We start from the raw sequence: 21,891 nt of genomic DNA, 5'->3' as shown, positions 1-21,891 counted from the left end.
CCCTTCTGTTTTCCTTTTAGGATCGATCCTGCTAAGATCCATTGGTTTGGCTTTATGACATTCGTATTCTCCACCTTTCTTTTTTTTCACAACGAGTGGTGTGACAGGTGCTTGGAATGGAGCGTCAATTTTGTTTTCCATTATTGATGGTCAGTTGACTTTCATTTTCTGGTGAATTGACCTAGTAGATCTTGAATTTTCTTTTTTTGAATTTCCATGACATGATATCTGAAAATCTGGATCAGTAACTTCGTTCTCAGTCCATTCATTGATAACGAAACAAAACTTCAAAAAGCAGCCAGTTTCAATACTTTTCACCCTGCAAACAGTAGCTATTTGAAAACCCTTTTTGTGTATTGTGAACACGATAACCACAAATCAATGCGAAAATCTTTTGCTTGTCTACACATTCATTGGCATATTTTCTTCCTATTCTACGTTTTATAAACCAGCTTTCATTTTTCAAATAAGCCTTCTTACATTCAATACCATTATAGTAAACGTAGCTGCATGGAGAACCTTTATATTTGTAGGCTCCATTATCGTCTGCTAAGATTTGATCCAAGGTAAATCTGTTATCAACAAGTTAAACTCCTGACGTAACAACACCTGAAGAAAACATAAATATCGTTTTTTGTATGAAGATATTTTTTAGGACTTGAGGATAACTAATGAAATAAAATAATCTGTTACCTTTTGGTGGACTAGCATTTGCATCGAAGAATAGACTTTCGTCAGGTGTGTCTGCAAACAGCTTATCAAATATACATTCAGCAATTGTTGTAGCATTTATTGTTATCTGAGGAAAAAATAACCAAAATATAACATAATAGTAACTAACTATTGCAAGATTAATAAAGCGATAAAAAACAAACCTTTTTGTTCTTTTTTGGGATAAGAAAAGCAGAGGTGGACAGTGTAAGTATCTGTAAAAAATATGGAAAGAAAATACAGAAGTATCCCCCAACCCCACCCCTCTGCGGCCCTGGAATCGATGTTGCATAATAACATACTTATTGTTTCAGTGGATTTATTTCACCCATGCAAATACAAAGTTATTCCTGACGAAATGTGCACAATATAATATTTACCTGCGCGTTACCAACGTCGTCACCAGCATCTGTACAATCTGACAATGGCGGAGATAGCAGTGGGTTCTGATAGCAGTCCGGCTAGAAAATCAACATTCATGATTGAAAAAACAACAACAAAAGCAGTGAATCAAAAAATATTGTACCTACTGTTGCAAAAACTTGTTCATGATCATTTGAACTGGTGTTTGGATCGTCCATGTTGAGATATTTAGATCGTACTTTACCTTATAAAGAAGCCAAAGAAACGTCGTAGTAATTGGTCTAACAATTTCTTGTGTATACTGATTTTGATTTTATTATAACCGGACCCTAATCCACGGTACGCGTCAACGGATGAATGGCTAATGGGTTAATTAGTCGCTAGCGAATCCTCACAGTCTTGGTGCCGCTGTGAAAACTATAGCCTTACCCTGTGCGCCAGGCAACGCAGGGCTGACAATCCTATCCTGTGCATAATCAACCCCTATAGTTATGACTTCTTTTATACCCAACTTCGAAAAGAATCATTGCAATAAACAAAATGATACAGTACTCCAAAAGCACTTGATGAAAAGCTGTAAAGTTGTTTTGGAGGATGTTTGTTCTCTCAGTGGTGCTGAAAAGCTTAAGACCACAATCTCTACTTCGGTTACATCCCACAAAAGTAAATTGTGTCACACGGAAAAAAAACAAACTTCAGAACCTCGATGAGAAAGCCCCCATTCTATGGGGTAAGATGAATGATAAGCGTTGGAGTGACTTAGACAGTGCTGTGCATAGCAAGCTAAAGGCTTGTACCAATCTATCCATTTCTGAGAAAGTTAAAACACTCGAAACTTTAATTTACGAAGAGGCTTCAAAAATATTTGGTTGCCGCTCCTCAAATCAAACAAAAAACATTGCCAGTATTAACAGGCGTACAATACGTTCCATTAATCTGGTTAAGGAGAAAAATGTTCTGTTGGCGCAGATTGCCTCATCAACCATCAAGGAGGAACTAACTGCCTTGCAAGAACTGTTGCAACAAGTTCGAATAAAAATAAGGGTGATGCGTCGAGGTAAGAAACGAAGAAGAAGAAAGTGGAGCTTTAAGAACGCCCAAAAGGTTTTTAGGAATGATCCCTACAAAGCAGGAAAGGACCTGCTTAACCCTAAATCAGATATTCGTCTTTGTGTTGAACAGTCTGTTCTGGACAACCATAAATTATCTAGCTTATCTGATAATTTTCACGACTCTTCCCTTCCCCTTCTTCCAGGTCTTCCACCACCTCCGCAGATCAAGAAAGCTTTCTCAGCCACATCTTTCAAATTTTCTGATTTTGCAAGTGTTTTATATACGCGTAGGAACGCCTCAGCTCCTGGGCTAAATGGCATATCTTACAAAGTGTACAAAAAATGTACGAAAATTTCATCCTTCTTGTTTAATGTATTTAAGTGTTGTTTAAAAAATTGTGTTGTGCCTCTTCAATGGCGTCATGCCGAAGAAATTTACATTCCCAAATCCAAAACTCCTGTACCATCTAACCTAAAAGATTTTCGACCTATAGCCCTCCTAAATGTCGAAGGAAAATTATTTTTTAGTATTTTTTTAAGGCGACTAGAAACACATGTCATCCACAACAATAAGTTTATTAACACGTCCGTTCAAAAGGGGTGCATGGCGAATGTTCCTGGCTGTTGGGAACACATGTCGTCAATCTGGACAGCTTTGAAAGATGCACGCTCTGCAAGAACTGATCTTGCCACCATTTGGTTGGATATCGCAAGTGCGTATCCCTCAATACCGCACAGATTAATCTTTTTTGCTTTGGAATGGTATGATATATCTCCTAGTTGGATTGCCATTGTAAAGGATTACTATTCTGGGCTGTACAGCAAATCATTCTCCAAATCTGCTCCAAGCAATTGGCACCAGCACTTCAGGGGCATCTTCGCTGGCTGCACCCTGTCTATCGTCTTGTTTTTATCAGGCATAAATGTTATTTTGGAGTATACGCTGGCAACATCTGTGTCATGCTACATCACCTCTAACAGAGTATCCTTACCTTTAATAAGGGCTTTCATGGACGACATAAACATCATGTCTTCTTCTGTTGCTGGAACACAAGTACTCCTTAACAGGTGCACCACAGCTCTAAGTTGGGCCAATATGACATTTCGCGTAGTTTTGTGATCATCAAGGGAAGATCTATCAATAGCACCCCTTTTAGTGTAAGTAGCCCTGAAAACGACATTGATTTCTCACAGTATATCCCATCTATTCATGCCTCGCCAGTGCGATTTTTAGGCCGGATTATTGATTGTTCTATCTCAGACAGAAAGTCCATCAACGAATTGGAGGAAAAGCTGATGGAAGGGCTTGGTGTCATTAATAAGTCCTTATACACTGGAGCACAAAAACTTTGGATCTTGCAACATCTTTTGATCCCGCGAATTCAGTGGCCACTGTTAATATATTGAAAGCTGTAACATCGTTATATTCCCATTGAAGAAGACTTTCATTATATAAAATTGAATTTGTGACACCTTTAAGCGCTTGCATAAGGGTATAGTCTCGTTTTATTATAAAGGAATTACTGTTCACGGTCTCTGAGTGATAGGAGTAATTTTCATGTATCTAGTAGATTGCCACTCCTTGATGTTCTGAGATATAATTTGTACCACATGGCTTTTGAGTTTGTAAAAAACTGATGTCAACAATTTATTGATATCAGCATGTAAATATTTAATAGACTGTAAATGATTTTTAATTTGGAAGGCTACTATATTTTTATTAACTATTTCATTCAAAATATTTTTAGTGTTGTTTCAGAAACTGATTTGTGGATATATGATATATTCTATTATTTTCTGCATTTTCCTAATGCCATGTCTTATAATATTTTTGTTCATAAGGCCACACCACAATAGTCATGATCAGCTAAAGCATTGGCTAGTTTTAATGTCTATTTGTATTGTAGCTGTTGGCCAAGTGAGGCAGTTTTTTCCAAATCAGTTTTCATTAACACTTGGTAGATATACTGTTCTACAGGTTTTTCATTTTTAAGTTTTTCTTTAAAAGTTTTTATAATTGAAGTGACAATACTTTCAAAATAAGATTCCCTTGGATCTGCAGCATTAAAAACAGCTGTTCCATTTCTCTTTTTTACATTTGCTTACTTAACTTATATTGGAAATCTTTAAAAAATAACACAACTGCAAGAACATGACAACATAAGCCACTTGCGCCAACTGGACAACTGCAATGAGCTTTTTGTGAATTTCCATTTTCACAAACAAGTAGTACTGGCTTTGCTTCAGTACCATAGGACTTTTCCCCAGTACTTTTACATATGTACACGAATTATCAACGAGGTTGAAGGAATACGTGTGGAATCTAAGCTACAAAGAAAAATGTACTTTTTATGCTTTGTCTTCTAGACATTTACTAGACAAGGATATCACATAAATTTTCTATTTTTTATCTAATGTTCTTGAATATTTCCTGTGGCACACTGACCTATATTTTTTGGCAATTCTGAACATTTTTCACGGCTATAATTGCTAACGTCTTTTGTATTGTCCATTTTAATAACATTTAATAACTTTTATCATAAATAAACTATATACTATTGCAATATACAACGTATTTCTTCCATTTATCTAGCCAAGTACACCGAAAATCGCCGTCGTTATATTTTTTTCCCTACAACTAAATTCAGACGAACTTGACCGCGCCATATGAATTTAGCTAATGACCATATTCGAAAAATTACAATTTTATGGCAGATCGTAAAATTTTGAAACAAAATTTGATAAATCTGAAACAAGATGGTAAATAATACGATCAAATTCTTAAAGAATTTGAAAAGTATAAGTTACAATAAATTCTGTTCTCTATATATTCTTTTGGTATTCCTTCCTATCTTCCATAATTTTTGTTCATAAATCCAAATATGCCACTCATTTTCCTTGAAAACTCTTTGTTTTCTTTATTAAAATTTGACAATAATAATTCGGATCCGAGAATAACACCCCTTTAAATTTAGCTGATCACATCATTAACATATGTTTAGGTGGTTAGTTTAACATTCAACCTTGGACAGTTCGATCTGTTGACTGCTAGTTAAAGGTTTTATAATGGCTGTTAAGTACTTGATTCAGTTCTCTCCTTCCAAAAAACCGCTTCAATCCTCAAAATAAAACATTTCTGACAAATACGATTCCACAGGGGCTTACCGTAATGATCCGATTGAGCGCCCAGAATCTTTTACGCGCCCAGGTAATTTCCTCAAAGTTCAATCGCCCCTCGAATAAGCGCCCACCTAATAAAAGGAAGCGCTTAATCGAAAACTACCTTGAGAAACTGGGCGCTTATTTAAAAATTTTACATAATGACAAAAGACATGTAGAGCCAAAAGTTTTATTTTAAAAGAAAAAAGAAGCAATACATATTAGTGGCCACGATAGCCGTAATTGCCACGATATCCTCCTCGACTGTATCCTAAACGAAAGAAAAATATGTGAAATGGGAGGGAGGATGGGAGGGAGGGCAGTATTAGCTCGTGCTTCGATTTCATTCATGAAATCGGGATTGCCTTGCGGGCGCTACGCACCCTTACGTAATCCTCAATTTCATTTCATGAAATCTCCGCCGAGCTAATACTGAATATCCCCCATCTCGCAATAAATCTAGAGGTCATAGCCTCAACCACCTCTCTTCAAAGCCCACCAGAGAGCAGTGCTTTCTGAAACGTAAGACTCGGGTCCTCTACCTGCTTATGATAGAACCTTTGGAATGTGGATTCGCAAGACCAATGTGCCTGCTTGAGAATATCGGATAGAGAGATGCCGATTGCTTTTGCTTTTGAAGTCGCTGCGGATCTTGTGGAATGAGCCTTAAATTTGTCCACATCAATGTTCCCGAGCTGAAGCATTTGTCTTAGCCATCCCGAGACTGTTGAAGTGGAGACCCGTTTATGTGGCTTTATATAGCTTACAAGCAGTTGAGAATCGGTGACTTTCCACTTTTCTCTTCTATTTAAGTAGTCCTCCAGGGTGACACATACACACAGTTTTTCATCGTTCCTAAACCTGTAGAATTTCAGTGGCGGACTTTTCTTCCCTGGGCGGCAAACCTTAGTTAGTTGCTTGAATTGGAACATATAAAAGTCTTCATGTTTTATGAGAGTATCAGTGCTCAAAAAAGTTATTTCAGAAACCCTACTAGCAGCTGTAAAAGACAGTAGCATTGCCACTTTTAAACTTAACTGCTTGTCTGATAAACAGACGTTGTCTGGCATATTCCTTAAATATTTAAGAATCTGTTCAATATCCCAAATGAAAACAGATTTTGGTTGCGGAGGTCTTTTATTAAAGACACCTGCCATGAGAGATGACACTCTAGGGTGTTCGCCGATGGGTTTCCCATCAATAGTTTCATGAAAGGCTGATATTGCAGACCTATGTGACCCTATGGTGCTATACTGTAACCCTTCCTCAAAAAGATGTGCCAAAAAATCCAATATATATTCTATAGGACATCTAGTGGGACAAACTTGTTTTTCACCACACCAGCTATGCCATTTTTGCCAAGACGAGTTGTAATGGCTGACAGTTACTGGTCTTCTGGCAGCCGTGATAAGAGTGGCAGCCCTTCCTGATATTTTTCCTGCCTCCAAACTTTTCCTGAAATGTTCCATGCCAGTAATTTGAGGTTGTTGTTTACAAATAGTGGATGGCACTCTCCCCTCGGGTTCTTTAACAGATCTATTCTGCCTGGAAGGATCAGAGGGTGCCTTACTGACATTTCTAGGACTGTTGGAAACCATGCTTGTGTTTGCCAAGCTGGAGTTATTAGAATCATGTCTACCTGTTCTACTTGAACTTTTTTGAGAACCCTGCCTATTAGAGCAAAAGGGGGGAAAGCGTATGCGTAATGGTGTTTCCACTTGATCTGAAAAGCATCCCTCCCCTTGCTGAATGGGTCTAGTTTCCAGGACATGTAGCTCTGAAGTTGATGCGACACCCTTGAGGCGAATAAATCTATGGCCGGTGTTCCCCATATCTGGCATACCTTTTGGAATACTGTTGGTAGCAGTTTCCATTCGCTGGAGTCTGAGAGATTGTGCCTGCTTTCCCGGTCTGCCTCTACATTCAGGTAGCCTGGTATGTAACCTGCAGTAATCGTGATCTCTTTCTCCATTATATATTGCCAAATTTCTTTTGCTATTTTTACCAGAGTCTCGTTCTTGGTTCCCCCCCCCCCCCCCCCCCATTTTTACTAAATATGATAGGGCTGTCATATTGTCCGTCTCTACATGGACTGCTACCCCTTTCTTTTCCATATATGTAAAGGTTCTTAAAGCAAGGTTGATAGCCTTCAACTCCAGTATGTTGATGTGAAGATCCCTTTCCTTTCGAGTCCATGGGCCACCCGTTTTTTGTCCCTGGCAAAATGCTCCCCACCCCATCTTGGAGGCATCTGAGCTTATTTTCTGAATTACTAGTGGGGTTGGTGTTAATAGGGATTTGCCATTGTACAATTCTAGATTGTTCAGCCACCAATGAAGCTCCCCCTTGGCTAGATCTGACAAAGTTATCTGAGCATCGAAGTTGTGTTTTGTCAACAACCCTTTTATCTGTTGTTGTTGAAGGAACCTGAATTGTAAGGGGGCTGGAAATACTGCTACTGCTGATGAGGAAAGTTTTCCTATGAGTTTGGACAGTTCTCTTATTGTGACCCACTCCTGCTTTAACAATTTCTGGCATTGTACTTTCAATGTTGTAACTTTTGCCATTGGCAGTTTTACTGTCATTGTCAGAGAATTTATTGTCTCCCCCAAAAAATCGAGGCATTGGGTTGGTTCGAAAACTGACTTGTTGCTGTTGATTAGAAACCCTAAATTCTGAAAGAGAAATATCAGAGTATCCCTGGCCATCAACAACTCTTCCTTTGCACTGGCTATAATAATCATATCGTCCAAATAAACTATTATTTTTACTCTCAGTTTTCTTAGGAGGGAGATTGGGATCTTTAGGAGTTTTGTGAAAATCCACGGGGCTTTTGAGAGCCCGAAACATAGGCACAGAAACTCGTAGAGCTGTCCTTCCCAAAGAAACCGAACAAACTTCCTCGAATTTTTTGACAATGGGACTGCAAAATAAGCGTCTTTTAAGTCCAGTTTGCACATAAAATCCCCTGGACATAGCATTTCCTTTAAGAGATGTAATCCCTCCATTTTGAAATGAACATAAGGAATGTTTTGGTTCAGTTTCTTTAAGTTTATCACTGGCCGATGACCACCGTCTTTTTTGTCCACAAGAAAAATTGTACTGATAAATTCCCCCCGTACATGAGTTGCCCTTTTGATGGCACCTTTTCTCAGCATACTTTGGACCTCCTTGTCCACAAGGGATTTCTCCTCTTGACTGATATGAATAGGGGGTGGAGCAATTCTCTGTTTTGGTGGGGAAAGAAAGGGTATCTCGTATCCTTGTACGATCTTTAACATTGTCTGATCGTTTGTCAGCTTTTTCCAATTCTCCACAAAGTATTGAGTCCTTCCTGCATGAGGCAGGTGGGGAATAGGTATTGGAAATAACCTTTTTATCAAAGGATGTACATTTGGGAAGTCCCTTATGTCCAAAATCTCTGATAAGCTGAGAAAAGGCACCTCTAATATTGAATTGAAACATACCTCTGCTTCCTCTGTTGCTTCCCCGGTTAGATCCACGGTTGTTGTAGTTTTTACCAGCTGCGGTGAAGAAACCTCGCCCCCTACCTCTGGTTTGAAATAGAGGGCCTCTTGAAAAGGGTCGGCTGGCAGAATGTGTTCCTCTGCTACTATTCTTTTTGAATGAAGTAAATAGTTCTTTCGATTTGTTCTTTGACGAAAGAAATTTTGACACCATGTCTTCATATGTAGGACCAAACAAAGCTGGTTCAGTTTTCTCAGAGGGCACAAAACTTGATGACATGTCCTTTAACATACTCTCTACTTTCTTTTTATCTGGTATGAAAGATATCAGCACATTGAACCTTCTCAAATAGGAGCAAGAATTGTATGCCTGTCCTAGAAGTAGGATAGTTTGATCAAATAATTGAGACATCATGTTAATACTTTCAAGTTGATTTTGGTCGACGTCTGGCGAGCTTGATAAGAAAGTCTTCTCTCCCTCTATGAGTGACCAAAGGCGACACAGTGGCCCCATAGTAAAGCTTATTCGCTGTTGAATGTTTGTGACCATGCGGTCTTGATTAAGCGTTATCTTCTTATCTTGCTCGAGAAGAAGTTCTTTTAAGTGCACATCAAGCAACTTTTCGTTCTGAACATTTCCCGGTACTGGGTTGTCAAATAAAATCCCTTCCTCGAGGGCTACATTTGGTTGAAAAATATCCATGTATTTATTTGCATAGTCAGCTAAGTCTTGCTGAATTTGCCAACTATTTTGTGGCACAACATCTAACTCAAATCTTCTTGGAGGGTGGCTCACAGTTCTCCTCTGTGTCTGTTGACAGTTCGTTTACTGTCTGCTCTTGTGGGAGCTCGTTTGTAGGCACACTCTGTTGGGTGGCTTGTGTATTGACCGTATCGACTTGTGCATGCGATTCGGTCTCCGTTATTCTACGAGAAAGACGAGAAAACATGGCTTATTTATTGTCTCCTCTTGTGGGAGCTCGTTCGATACACACTGTTTAGTGGTTTGTTTGTCTTGGTAGTATCACCAACTTTAGAAAGAAATTCATAAACACGAAAATAAACTCTTATCAGAACACTATCACACTGAAGGAGAAACACTTATTAACATTGTTTGTGCTATTGTTTTAATAAATCGTTGGGTGATAAACCCAGATTCTTATTTTTAAAATACTCACTTGTTTGTTTGCACGTCTTGACCTTTTTAGCGAGATCGGAATAAGAGGTGGTTGAGGCTATGACCTCTAGATTTATTGCGAGATGGGGGATATCCAGTATTAGCTCGGCGGAGATTTCATGAAATGAAATTGTACTTGCTTTGCCATGCCAGAAGTACAACAGGGAAAAAAGTATATCAGACATTTAAAAAATCCAACATATTTTTCCCAGTTATACAAATAAAGTTATTACAGTTTGTAACACGTCATACCAAAATCAGATAATCAGTCTATTGCATACAGCCGTGGAAGAATCTATTGAATCTCTCATTAAACCGATGTAAGGGATACCAAACAAAAACATACAACACAGCTATTTGAATTTTCAAAACTCACATTTCAACCTCGACCCAAGGCTCTTTGTTTTTTTTTTAACGGGATGGCAGAAAGATAAAAAAAATGCATTGGGATCGAGGTTGCTCACAATCTGCATTATTCTATGCGTATAACCGCTGAAACAAAACGTCTAAAAATATGCGCATGTGCATCAAAAAAATAAGTAAATAAATAAAATTGTAAAATAAAAATGGAAAATGTCCAACAAAATCAAAGATGTCTAACAACCGTTTATAAAAAAGCGAAATACGCTAAAACTATATACTTGCTTTGCTATTCCAGAACTCAAAATATAAGAAATTAATAGTTAAAACACATAAAAGAGAAATATAAAAACTTAATCATTTGGCATATTGTATATCTACCGAAATATTCAATGAACAGACCCAAACTTATAATCAAGGAAATCACGCATAAAATCGAAGGAGATAACAATGCAGCGTTTTTTGGAATTTAAAAATCAAATATATTTCAAACCGTTGTAACGTAACAGATGTAAACATTGATTAAAGTTGAGGATTCAGGTTGAGTTATTATATAACGGTATCAACACTGAATTACACAGTTTGTAGTGTTAAAAACAGTAACAACGGAAAAAATACAGTTACAGTTTTTCAATTCTTCTCTATGAATGCACCGTGTATTTTATAAGAATTATTCCGTTTCAGCCTTAATGTTCTTAACTTTTTGACAATTAATATCCTCATTATTCTGAATATATTCTTACCATGTCCAAGTCCTGAAAATATAATGCCTTAATAAAATAAAGCTTGCTATAGCCATTGGAAAATTATTTTTATACTTATAACAAACAATCGAGGTAGGACATATTCTTAAGATATTCTTAACTGACCCTGGGTATATTCTTACGAAAAAGAATATGTTCAGGCGCAAGACATATTTCACTTCATATTTAAGGGAAAGTTTAGCTTTGAAAGTGTAAACGGCTTAAATATCGTTATTCAACTAAATTCATTTCTCTACCAGATAATCTAAACAACGCACCTGGTTTTCTTTCGCTTTCTCAGTAGGCCGCTAGCTAGCGTTCTCTGGATGAAAGTCCAATCAGTTTTTTACTTCGATTACTAATCTTCGCTTCATCCTAAAGAAAAAAAATTGAAAATGTATAGCCACCTACAATTTTCTGATACATTTCCAATCAGTTCTCTTTTTGACGGTATATCATCGTACGTTTTTCTTCTTTATAACAAATATTTCTGACCACATGACCACAACATAAACTTTTTTTTATTCTCGCTCGACAACAACAGTCGCTTTACAACAAGAGTTGTGTTTTTTACATTTGAAATTTGAATTACATTCATATTCAAATGCGATACAACCTCGGTCCCAGAACACAAAAATTGAAAATATAGAAGAAACAAATAACCTTTAACCTAACCTCATGATGAGTAAACATTGTTTGAAATAACTTTTTTCAGGATTACTTTGAAAAACAGACAACCTTCTTCGCTTCGGTTTTCTTTCTTCAGTTGATAAACTAAGAAACAAATAAAAACATTTGAGAATAAAATAAAAATTAGCTTTAATATAATAAAGAAAAAGAGTTTTATTCTTTAAGGTAATAAGAAAAGAGAATTAAACATTTAAATAGTAACCCCCTGATTTGCGGGTTTTTTTACTTGGTAAATTTTAGCGTAACGCCACGTCATAAAAAAGTGATCCGTACTTTGCGTGTCGTGGACTCACATCGTTACTCACACAAGCGTATTATTATATAGATAAGGAAATGTCGCTGTGTGGGACAATAAAGCAATTGTTAAAGAGGAACAACACGAAGTCCAACAAATATATGAAAATGGTTCAAGGAATTGTTGGAAGCACGTAAGCCGCAAAATAATTACCACCAACAGAAAGAAAATTCAGTCACTGATTAAGTTGACACGTTGAGAAAGAGTGCGATGCTGACGAAAAAGCATGAAACGTTAAGAATTAAATAAAACAATAAAGACTTAAAAAAGGAAGAAATCCCAATGATATGTATGGCATTGAAGAACTACACTGTTAATGTAACTCAACGAACGAAATAGTACTGCTACAAGAAATCCCTAGTAGCTGGTAAAGTATGAAGATCAATGCAATTTAAAAAAATAAATCATCAGTAAGATTATTATGAGAATGATATATCACAGAAATTTAAACATTGCAAACGACGCACTTTCTCTTTATCAGTGCGGAAGTATAATAAACGGAGGTATAGATGATTATCTATTCACTTTACGAGTTGTCATTGACGAATGCACGTAATATAAGATAACTCTTTATATATTTTCTTGTGACGTCAAAAAGTGCTTTGATAAATTATGGCTGGATGACTGTGTCATTGAACTGAAAAACAAAGATACCAAGCAATAAGGCGAATTTGATACATGAAGTAAACAATAACCTTGTAAATTTTTGGCCCGGAAAACTTTTGGATTTTTTTTTGTCCGAAAATCTTACCGTCCGAAATTCGTGTCTGCCGAAAGTTTTTTTGTTCGAAAATTTTGGGTTTTCTACTTCTTTTAAAAAACAACCAGTGCATAGAAATTATATATAGGGTAACCAAAAAATCAATTAAAACTGTAGTTCTTCGACTAATTTATTTTTTTATTTTTACATTTGGTTGAGGATCTATCTTTAAAGTTGGATCCTGATGACCCTTTTAGATCTTAATTAAATATATGTACACTATAAATGATTCTAGCCTGCTTTTTGTGTCATTTCCCGTAATCATTACTTTTGAAATTTGGTTAAAATTCGTTCAAAAGGCTTATCCATACATTTGTGACTTTATATATCTTGTCCGAAAGTTTTTCCGCTGAAATTAAAAATTGTGTCCGAGAGTGTTTCCGCCGAAAATTTTATTTCTTAATGTAGGAACACCTATCGGTACAACTGTCTCACTAATCGTCAGTAAAATAATGATTTATGGATCCACTCTATATCGCCTTAGTACGGAATGCCAGAGATAAAGACGTGAAAAACTCCGACGTACGAGTCGAAGATAGAAATAAAACCGATAACGTACGTGGACAACTTAAAGAAGAGAAATAATAGACTTTCAGTTGGAAAAAAAAGCATCCATTAAATGACAAGATTCAATAGTAAAGAAATAGACCTTTCCATGAAATTCTAAAAAGGTGAAATAAACTTAGCAGTCACTTGCAACTTCAAGGGTGATATCATAACCTCGAACGCCAAATATAATGCTACCTATTGCTTACACGCATCAATAAAGCACCTTACTATCACTACATTAGAAAGCCATAATTTCAAGACATGATTAATAATGTTGTCAACAAACCGTACACAGTTATTGTGCTGCTTGTTGTACTGGTTAGTATAAAAACCTGGAATAATTATATCAACCAATAACATGGCACAATTAAAAGCTATACAAAAGGGAATTCTCTTTAAATTATACAATATTCCAGAAAGCATACCATATGTTGGTATATGACATTTGAATATGGACTGTTGAAATAAATGCGCAGTACAAAAAGTTCCACTGTTTACACAACTTACTAACATCGAATAAACTCAGGATAGCAACATGTATACTCCTTCGACAAATATACGAAAAAATTCTAAGCTGCTGGTGTTCTGAAATTAAAGAAATTGTCAAATGTAGGAACACAACGATTCCACAAACACGACAAATTACAAAATACGCATGGAAACAAAAAAAATAAAGACATTTGTTTGATAAAGAATTGAGAAGAACAATACATCCAAGTTGCAAAGAACCTTAAAGAAATAAGAAACAAAAGAGAGTTGGATAGAAAGAGTGTCCTTGGTACAGCTAAATCAACGTTTAATATAGTATACGGTACATAATCAAAGATACGACTAAGAGTGCTATATGTTCATGATGTAGTATTTCGGACACTATGGAACATATTTTCAACTGTTGAGAAAATGTAAAGGTATTAAGAAATACGGCAATGTTAAGGAACTGTTCAAACAGAAGGATCCTGTTATGTTAAAAAAACATATCATTACTCACAAGAAGCGCTTGATAGAAAGACAGTTAAAGTGTAAAACTGGACTTACAAAAGAAATATTTGTAATTTTTATTTTTCCACTGAGGTGGAGTGTTGCAATTATAGGAATAAAGATAAAATATCAATATAATTGCTTCTCATGGACAGGCAAGATCAAAGTCATCGAAAAAAAAATGTAAGCAAATCCTTAATAATTCCTCGTTATTAGAAGTTATAAAGATAGCTAGAGCAAATGAAGTGCTTGTTGCATGTGTTTGTTGGTTTATTTGTTTTGTTTTTTTGTGAAAATCTCGCATGTAAGTTTAGTTTGTTCGCACAATTTTTCACTGCGGCGACAAAGGTCTTTGTTACTCGAAACCCCATACCCTGTACTCTTTCTGAAAAAGATCCAGGAAGCGCAATAAAAGTTATTTGTCTAAGTATAAATAAAAATGGTTTTTGTGTAAAAACACTAGACTTTATGTGCTAATTTATCTCAAAAATATTTGTTGTCTTTGATGCAACAGGGATTTTTTTACAAGTTGTGGCAAAATTTTTTTTTTTTGCAGACCACATAGTAAGTTAAACTTTAAAAAAATTCTTCTAACTTTCTTAATTATGGTAGTAAAAACTTTCTTAACCCCTATTTTTCTTTGTTTTGAAGAAGTATAAGTCGATATCTATGTAAGTGTGGACTAGCAGAGAACCAGGCGTCGAAAGGTTGAGCCACAAAGAACTATAAGATTTAGAATTCAACGCCCAGTGAAACGCTTTAATACAGGTATGCAGTATGTCGTAAATCGAATGAAGAGCACGCACCATTAAATTTCAGGTGTTATAGCTATATTTAAAAATAATTTTTCGCAACTTTAGCTGATATAAAAACACAGTTTACAACCAGTTGTTACACTGTCATAGCAAAAATAATCCGTTCATGTTAGTTTATTTTGCAAAATAACTTTCCGTGGTAACTCTGGTTGAAACGAAAACACAGGAAAGAGCTCATCGATACTCCACCAAGTTAAAAAAATTGCTCAGCAATTTTTTTTTGCGGAATAAGTCTTGTTGATTGTTAGTAAAAAAAACAAACAAATCCTACACGCTGCCGCTAAACAATAAACAAACAATCAAAGGCCTTTAGGGTAAGGTGTATATAACAAACAGCATTTAGAATAAGAAAGATATTAAATTTGGCTGCAGCGAACTGTATTTGGCCACTTTCACTTTTTAGCCAGAGGTAGCTAGATAGCTAGATTGGCCACAGTTGCAGCTTACCAAAAATAAGTTTGGCGAAAGTAACTCACAAAAAAGTGATGGCTGTTTCGGCTAGCTACCGCGCAACCCTTTTAAACAGAATACGGCTATTATTAAAGAGATACAAAACGATCTGTTGATTTTTGATTTTAATGACTTACACGAAAGTCGAGCTATGTGGCGAAAACATTTCTAAGCGCTGAGGACAAATAAAAAAATTCTTACTAATCTTGGACACCTAAAAGTATAACTAAAAATAACATAGAAAAATATTTTATATCCATAATTGTTTTGTTTTAGCACTTTCCTGCGCTTTTAAATCATGTTTTCTAGTAAAAGAAACTTTAAACGTCTTTTTTGACACCTAGCTAGCTATTTTATTCCAAATTTTGCACAGAAACACATCAATTTGTTACATAGAAAGCAATTTGAGGCAACAATAATGAGTTTAAAGTCTTTTAGGGGTAGTAATTACCTTCTTAAAGTTATTCACTATGGCTTCTTTAACACATATAGTCGTTGCCCGAGTTGTCTTTGCTTTCTCATCAAAATAAACTTTATTGTTATGTGATGTTGTTGCAGACCTAACTTATTTCACCAACAAAAAGAGTGTTAAATTTTAGGAGAATACCATTAAAAAAAGTAGCAAATCATAAAAAGTGATTATTCATTAATTAATAGGTTGTCCATATTGTGGTTGTAATTTCCAGTATTTCGACCCTTGAATGGCCTGGTTATTAAAAACCACATTATTCAGTAACACTGAAGATGGAGATTCTACTTAAACCGTCTCCAAACCCTATTAACTTCTCCATTCTTTTTTGTTTTAAAGCATCATTAAAATGCTACTCAAGTAACAAAGTTGTCAAAGAAGAAACTGACGAAGTGTTGCCGGCATTCTCAAGACCAGTGATTGAAAAACCATGCCCTTTTTCATCGACGAATGCAAAGTGTGCGACCGTGAACTTTCTTTTTGAGTGGCATAAGAATAACAAGAAAACAACATTACATGGCGAAACAAGACTGTGCTCTACAAAGTCGAATTGTAGCGTGTGTGTTCCCAAATCTTTCATACAGAACCCGGAGTAGAACTTTCATGCAAGGTAGGTTGCTTTACTGTGTGTTGCTCAACGCTTTGTTTCCCCTTCGATCTATTCTTTCTGTCACAACACGTTGAAAAAAAATTATGACATTATCAAAATTTTAATTTGCAGCGAAAGAGCAAATAAATTCTGTGCAAACTTCTCTAAGTTACTTATACAAGTTTAGACAGAACAAAAATTGCATTGACAACTTATTATTTTTCGTTTTTAGTCTACTTGTTGTACGACAGAACTCTGCAATTCAGGAAAAGTACATTATCCTCAGTCAGCATTTACTCTTCTCATGGCAATGCTTAGCTTACTCTGTGCAAGGTGATCTGGTAAATTATTCCAGCCCGTGTTTTTTGTATGTGATAAATGAACATCTTTGTTTTGATTTAATGCCAATTTAAATTATGTATTTACTTTTTACTCTTGAACTTAAAAATCGACTTTGATGTTGTTGTCATGGTCATGGTGGGAAGTGTTGCCAATCTTTAGTTTACATCGACTCACAGTCTCTGTTTTATGAGTGATAATTGCGCATTCTCACTTTGATTTGTTATTGTCAAATCGCAGTATATTTGCTTTCTACTCTTTAAATGCGTTAATGCATTTTTGAATTTATTAAATGTATTTTTTAAAATGTTCTCCTATTTTTCTACTGCTAGTTGAAAAGGAAACACCTAAACTACAAACCTACAAGTTGTGGCGAAGACGTGTAATTTCACATAAACAAATTATTTTCGGCTTTAAAGATTGACCAAAGGATTTTATCTGTCTTTGAAAAGAATGTTCAAATGGAAATATAAATTAATTAATTTGTTATTAATTTGACGTGGTAACGTTGGCAATACCTAAAGGCATGTGCGTCATCATGTCTAAAGTGTGATTCAAAGATTTCTGTCACTAGGAACCCGAGCTTCCAATAACCTGGAAAGTCTTGGCTTTAAAGCAGACGTGGAATAAGTAGAGGTATAAATGCACCTAGAATACTAATTCTTATACAAAATTCATTTAAATACAAAATCCTAATCTCCATTATTATACTAACCTATAATTTTACACTAGGGCAGTGTCCACACTGGTGCGACCGCTGCGTGCATCAATTTTTTAGTTCAAATAAATAAGTTTTCTTGCGAATGGTCATATATATCATCACTTTTGTTGAAGGCCAATTTATATGTATATATATTACAGATATTTATTATTGACTGCCTTTCAACCTATTTGTATACCTGAATCAGTTGAATATGCTGCTGGTTCCATACTTTCTATGCAAGAACTTATCTTATTTTCTGCAAAGCTTGCATATGCGCAGCACTTGGAAAAGTGGTACGCTACGATAGGTGACCAATTTGCAATACCGCGAAATTCATTTTTTCATCGTTCAGTACGGCTAGGGCAGGTTTACTTTTCATTGGAAAATTTTTGGCCATGAAAAAACAGAATATAATGCGCGGGAAGAGGCCACATTGCGTAGTTACTTTTCAGCATTGGAAATTGACGAAGCATGGTATAACAAAACCAAACGTACTTTTTGTTTTTAAAGTAAATATTTACAATGTGAAAATAAAGAAAAGTCACATACCTATCAAAATAATAACAAAAAATAGAGAGCAAAAAAGTGTTTGATCTTTATGTGTTAGACCAGCTATCAACATGATATAAAAAGAGTTTTCATATAAAAGCTGTAATAGAAAATTAACGAGAAACGAAGTGTTGGATCATGATTTCTCAAATCAGCTCAATTTCTACAACTGACAAATTGGTACATATATAGCATGAAATAAGCAGTTTTCACAGTCCTACGGTAATAATAACACAAGTAGTACAAAAAAAAAGCCATAGTGGAATCATCTTCGAATAGTTTATGCATGGTCATTTTGCTAACTTTTTGACCTTTGGTGATAACAAAAGCAACATCTGTGAGATTCAACAAATCGGATCGCAGTTTCACCTCATCCGCAATTTCTTCGCCGAAATATTCTTCAAGGACTTCTCTGTAAGCAGTTACGGTTAAAACAACATATTCGTTACGCATATCCAAAACAACACATATTTGGCAGCAGTTCGGTTGCTGCTTTAAATGAGTGACTGAGAAATCTCGACCACAGTAAACATTGGTGCAGGTTGCCAAACCAGTTCCTGGACGAATATCTACTTTTCCCTTACATATTTTGCATTGTAAGAAGGTTTTCACGACAATACTCTCAATAACGGGACAACATACGATCATTTCCTTAGGCGGTGTTGCTGTAGAATCTTTTTGCGCTACAGACTCATCAAATTGTACATCCAACGCTTCTGTTAAAAAGCAAATGATTGTCGAATAATTTGGTTGTAAGAACCAGCTCTTCATTGAAGGTCTTGGTTGACGCATTTGCTATTTGAATCAATTGGAATTCCTTAACAATTTCCAATAAATCAGCCCTAATAGTGATCTTCAATGCTCTCGTACCATCACTAAAGATGCCCTATCTCATTCTATCCTGGCGATTTTTACCCTGCTTCGTGTACACTTGACATGTTTCTTCTGAAGTGAATTTTATTTGACCAACAACTGATGTCACTAAACCATCATCATCTATATCAGCTAAACGCACTGCATCAGCATCGTTCAAATCAAAGCCAATGGCATCTGATGCTGGTGAGATGACCGAGTATGCATTGAAGAAGAAAAGATCTTTGCTAGGTACAAGTTTCGCAAGTAATATTGGAGTTTTGTCATGAAAAGCATCCAATATTTTCTGTCTAATGATTTTGATATTTTTGTGGTTGCTAACCAAAATTTTCTTGAAGTCCGTAGGACCACTTTTGATGAAAATGAAAAAGTAATCACGGGTTTTCTGTTGGTTTTGTTTGATGGGTGAAAACGATGCGACAAAGCCAGTTATGTCTAAAAAAGAGGAGCATTATACAGGATTAGTTTGCTTGTACAGAATCAGGGATTTTTTATTCACAGAATACAGAGAATCGTCAACTTCATCTGTGTGTAAAATTTTTCTCAATATGTACCTTGAGATTATTGCAGTATTGTTTCAAGATTTTTTCAGATACAATTTTGTTTTTTATAAGCAACTCGTTTATGGGCAACTGAACTTGATTTCAAAAAGTATTAAGCAACTTCAGTTCTTGACAATTCCAAACATAAGCAACTGTCTAAATTAGTATTGCACATGAATAATTCAAAGCCCAAGAGAAACGCACTATTTTCGTCTTCGTGGGCCGAAATTGTGCCTTTTCCTTGTATTTCCCTTTAAAAAACTACCAGTAAATTAAGCCTGATTGCAATTTTTCTTTTCTTTATTATAACACCGAAAAGTTTATCAAGAAAAATAAGCAACCATTAAGCAACTTGAGATACAAAAATTGGTCAAAAAGTAAGCAACTTGAGTTCTTATCAAAATCCTAAGTTGCTTATAAAAAAAATCACGCATCATAGAATCAATTTTTAGCAGTTGGAAACATATCCGCTAAAATTTCTCTACAATAAAGTAAATCATTATGCTAAGCAAATATGTATCAGACTTATTCACTTACCAATAGCAGTTGATGGTGCTGAGGGTGAATAAGGGAAAGATACATTGGTGAAAAGTCTTTTGCTTGGAGTTAATGGACTATCTGAAATTGAAGATGTCGATGCTCGTTTCTTGGGTGAACTTTGTTCTAAAGGCAAGTAACAAATTTCATGAAGAGGGAAAGGTAGTATTTATATGCTAGCTGTTGAATAGATAAATCATTGAAAGTTTTGTCTACCTGTTTTGGTTGTGTTAGAATGAAAAAATTCACAACTCATCAAAATATTTGTACAATGCAAAGGTTTTCTAACAGTTTGATAGATATGAATAAATGAAAAAAGTTACCTGTGTCAGGTACATTTATAGGTGGTGAACCATTGGGAGTATCATCCACTCGTTTTAGTTGTGCTAATAATAAAAAAAGCAAACCTTATTACTTTTCATACGTAGTCTAGTGAAGATGAAGTTAATTGAAGAAAAAATCAACTTACCTTTTTTAACTACTTTTCTCATCTTTTTGACATCAGACACTAAAAATGAATTATATAGCTATATCATGCAGTCTATGCTCTTCTGAAATACGGTATTGAAAATTTGCACTGTTGCTTATGGATGTAAGACGTTCATAACTCATTGGTTCAACTATAAGATCTTGCAATTTTTGGACTCTCGACAATGCAACATAGTCAATCCTGGTGATTTTTCACTGCTGCCAAGGTCAATCCACACCTTTGGTAGAGTAAGACCTTGTCATTTGTGAATTGTAATGGCCCAAGATAATTTTAAAGGAAATTGTGTCCTTTCAAAGTTTGACCCATATGATTCAGAAGTGCTTGAGCAGGGTGCAATTGACACAACATTGTCGTTATTAAAACATGGACCAGAATAAGTGTCAAATTAAACAAGAATTGCTACTGGAAAGAGTTCGTAAGCAGATGCATACACGATGTTATGAATGGTTCCTAAAGAACGATTGCACAAACCCACTTCTGTCCAAAGATTCCTTGTGAGCATCACTCTGGCACCTACAGCTAAATAAATACATGGTGACAGACCACCCATATCATCAGCAGAAAATTTAGCAGCAGAAGCTTTGCTATGGATTGCTTTTATTTTGGCAATTGGTTTTTGAAGAGATTTTAATGACGTAAAATTATTCTCTGCAACTTCTCTGTTACCATAAGATAATCTCAAGGCTTCAGAGAAAGAATCAATATTATTACAAATTCTAGGAGTGCGAGTTAGTAAAGTGTTCCAATCGTGAAGTGTTGGTTTGCCATCTCTGATATTGGAGAGCAAATTTTTGAATTCAACACAGTGCTGATTGTTTCCAGAAACTCGTTGATTGATAGTTAGCTCTATCACTGTTTGAAACATGTTGTATAAAAAAAATCCTTCTGAGTCATGTTCTGTAGAAGGTTTATGATGGTAAAGAACCTTACCATTGACAGGAGGTAGCTGACCCAAGTCACCAACTAAAATAATGTTTATGCCACCAAATGCTTTCTCAGTTATACCTGTGGCTTGCTTACACCTTCTATTGACCCAAGATAAATCTCTTTGACTGATAACAGAATGCTCATCTATGATCAGATACTTTTTATTACAAAATGTATTTTGTATCTGTGATAAGCTGGCACCTTAAAGATCATGGTTACGCTTCCCTCTCACAGGCAACTTAAGTAAATAGTGTAGTGTTTTACCGCTTACATTGTAAGCAGCAATACCGAACAAAGCTGAAAT

At 35.6% G+C, this 21,891-nt stretch overlaps 2 protein-coding genes across 4 annotated transcripts; both read left to right on the top strand.

Annotated features, from left to right (window-relative positions):
- Nucleotides 1-1,809: 1,809 nt before the first annotated feature.
- LOC130648594 (uncharacterized) lies at nt 1,810-3,983 on the top strand. Its single transcript, XM_057454646.1, has 3 exons — nt 1,810-3,180; nt 3,321-3,520; nt 3,875-3,983. The coding sequence occupies exons 1-3, from the start codon at nt 1,810-1,812 to the stop codon at nt 3,981-3,983; spliced, it is 1,680 nt and encodes a 559-aa protein (XP_057310629.1).
- A 10,392-nt stretch (nt 3,984-14,375) lies between these two features.
- On the top strand, nt 14,376-17,604 carry LOC130649174 (uncharacterized). 3 transcript variants are annotated; one of them, XR_008983011.1, is made up of 4 exons: nt 14,384-14,608; nt 16,378-16,648; nt 16,860-16,960; nt 17,299-17,604. XR_008983011.1 is itself a non-coding variant. In XM_057455406.1 (2 exons), the coding sequence occupies exons 1-2, from the start codon at nt 14,545-14,547 to the stop codon at nt 16,632-16,634; spliced, it is 321 nt and encodes a 106-aa protein (XP_057311389.1). In that variant the 5' UTR covers nt 14,376-14,544; the 3' UTR covers nt 16,635-16,853. The 3 variants fall into 3 exon arrangements, 1 of the variants encoding a protein (XP_057311389.1); XR_008983010.1 differs by lacking the exon at nt 17,299-17,604 and having other exon boundaries at nt 14,404-14,608; nt 16,860-17,085; XM_057455406.1 differs by lacking the exons at nt 16,860-16,960; nt 17,299-17,604 and having other exon boundaries at nt 14,376-14,608; nt 16,378-16,853.
- Nucleotides 17,605-21,891: the final 4,287 nt, after the last annotated feature.

The sequence above is a fragment of the Hydractinia symbiolongicarpus genome, chromosome 7 (assembly GCF_029227915.1).
Source record: "Hydractinia symbiolongicarpus strain clone_291-10 chromosome 7, HSymV2.1, whole genome shotgun sequence".
Taxonomy (NCBI): Eukaryota; Metazoa; Cnidaria; class Hydrozoa; order Anthoathecata; family Hydractiniidae; genus Hydractinia; species Hydractinia symbiolongicarpus.
This window is presented reverse-complemented; position numbering and strand designations above follow the sequence as displayed.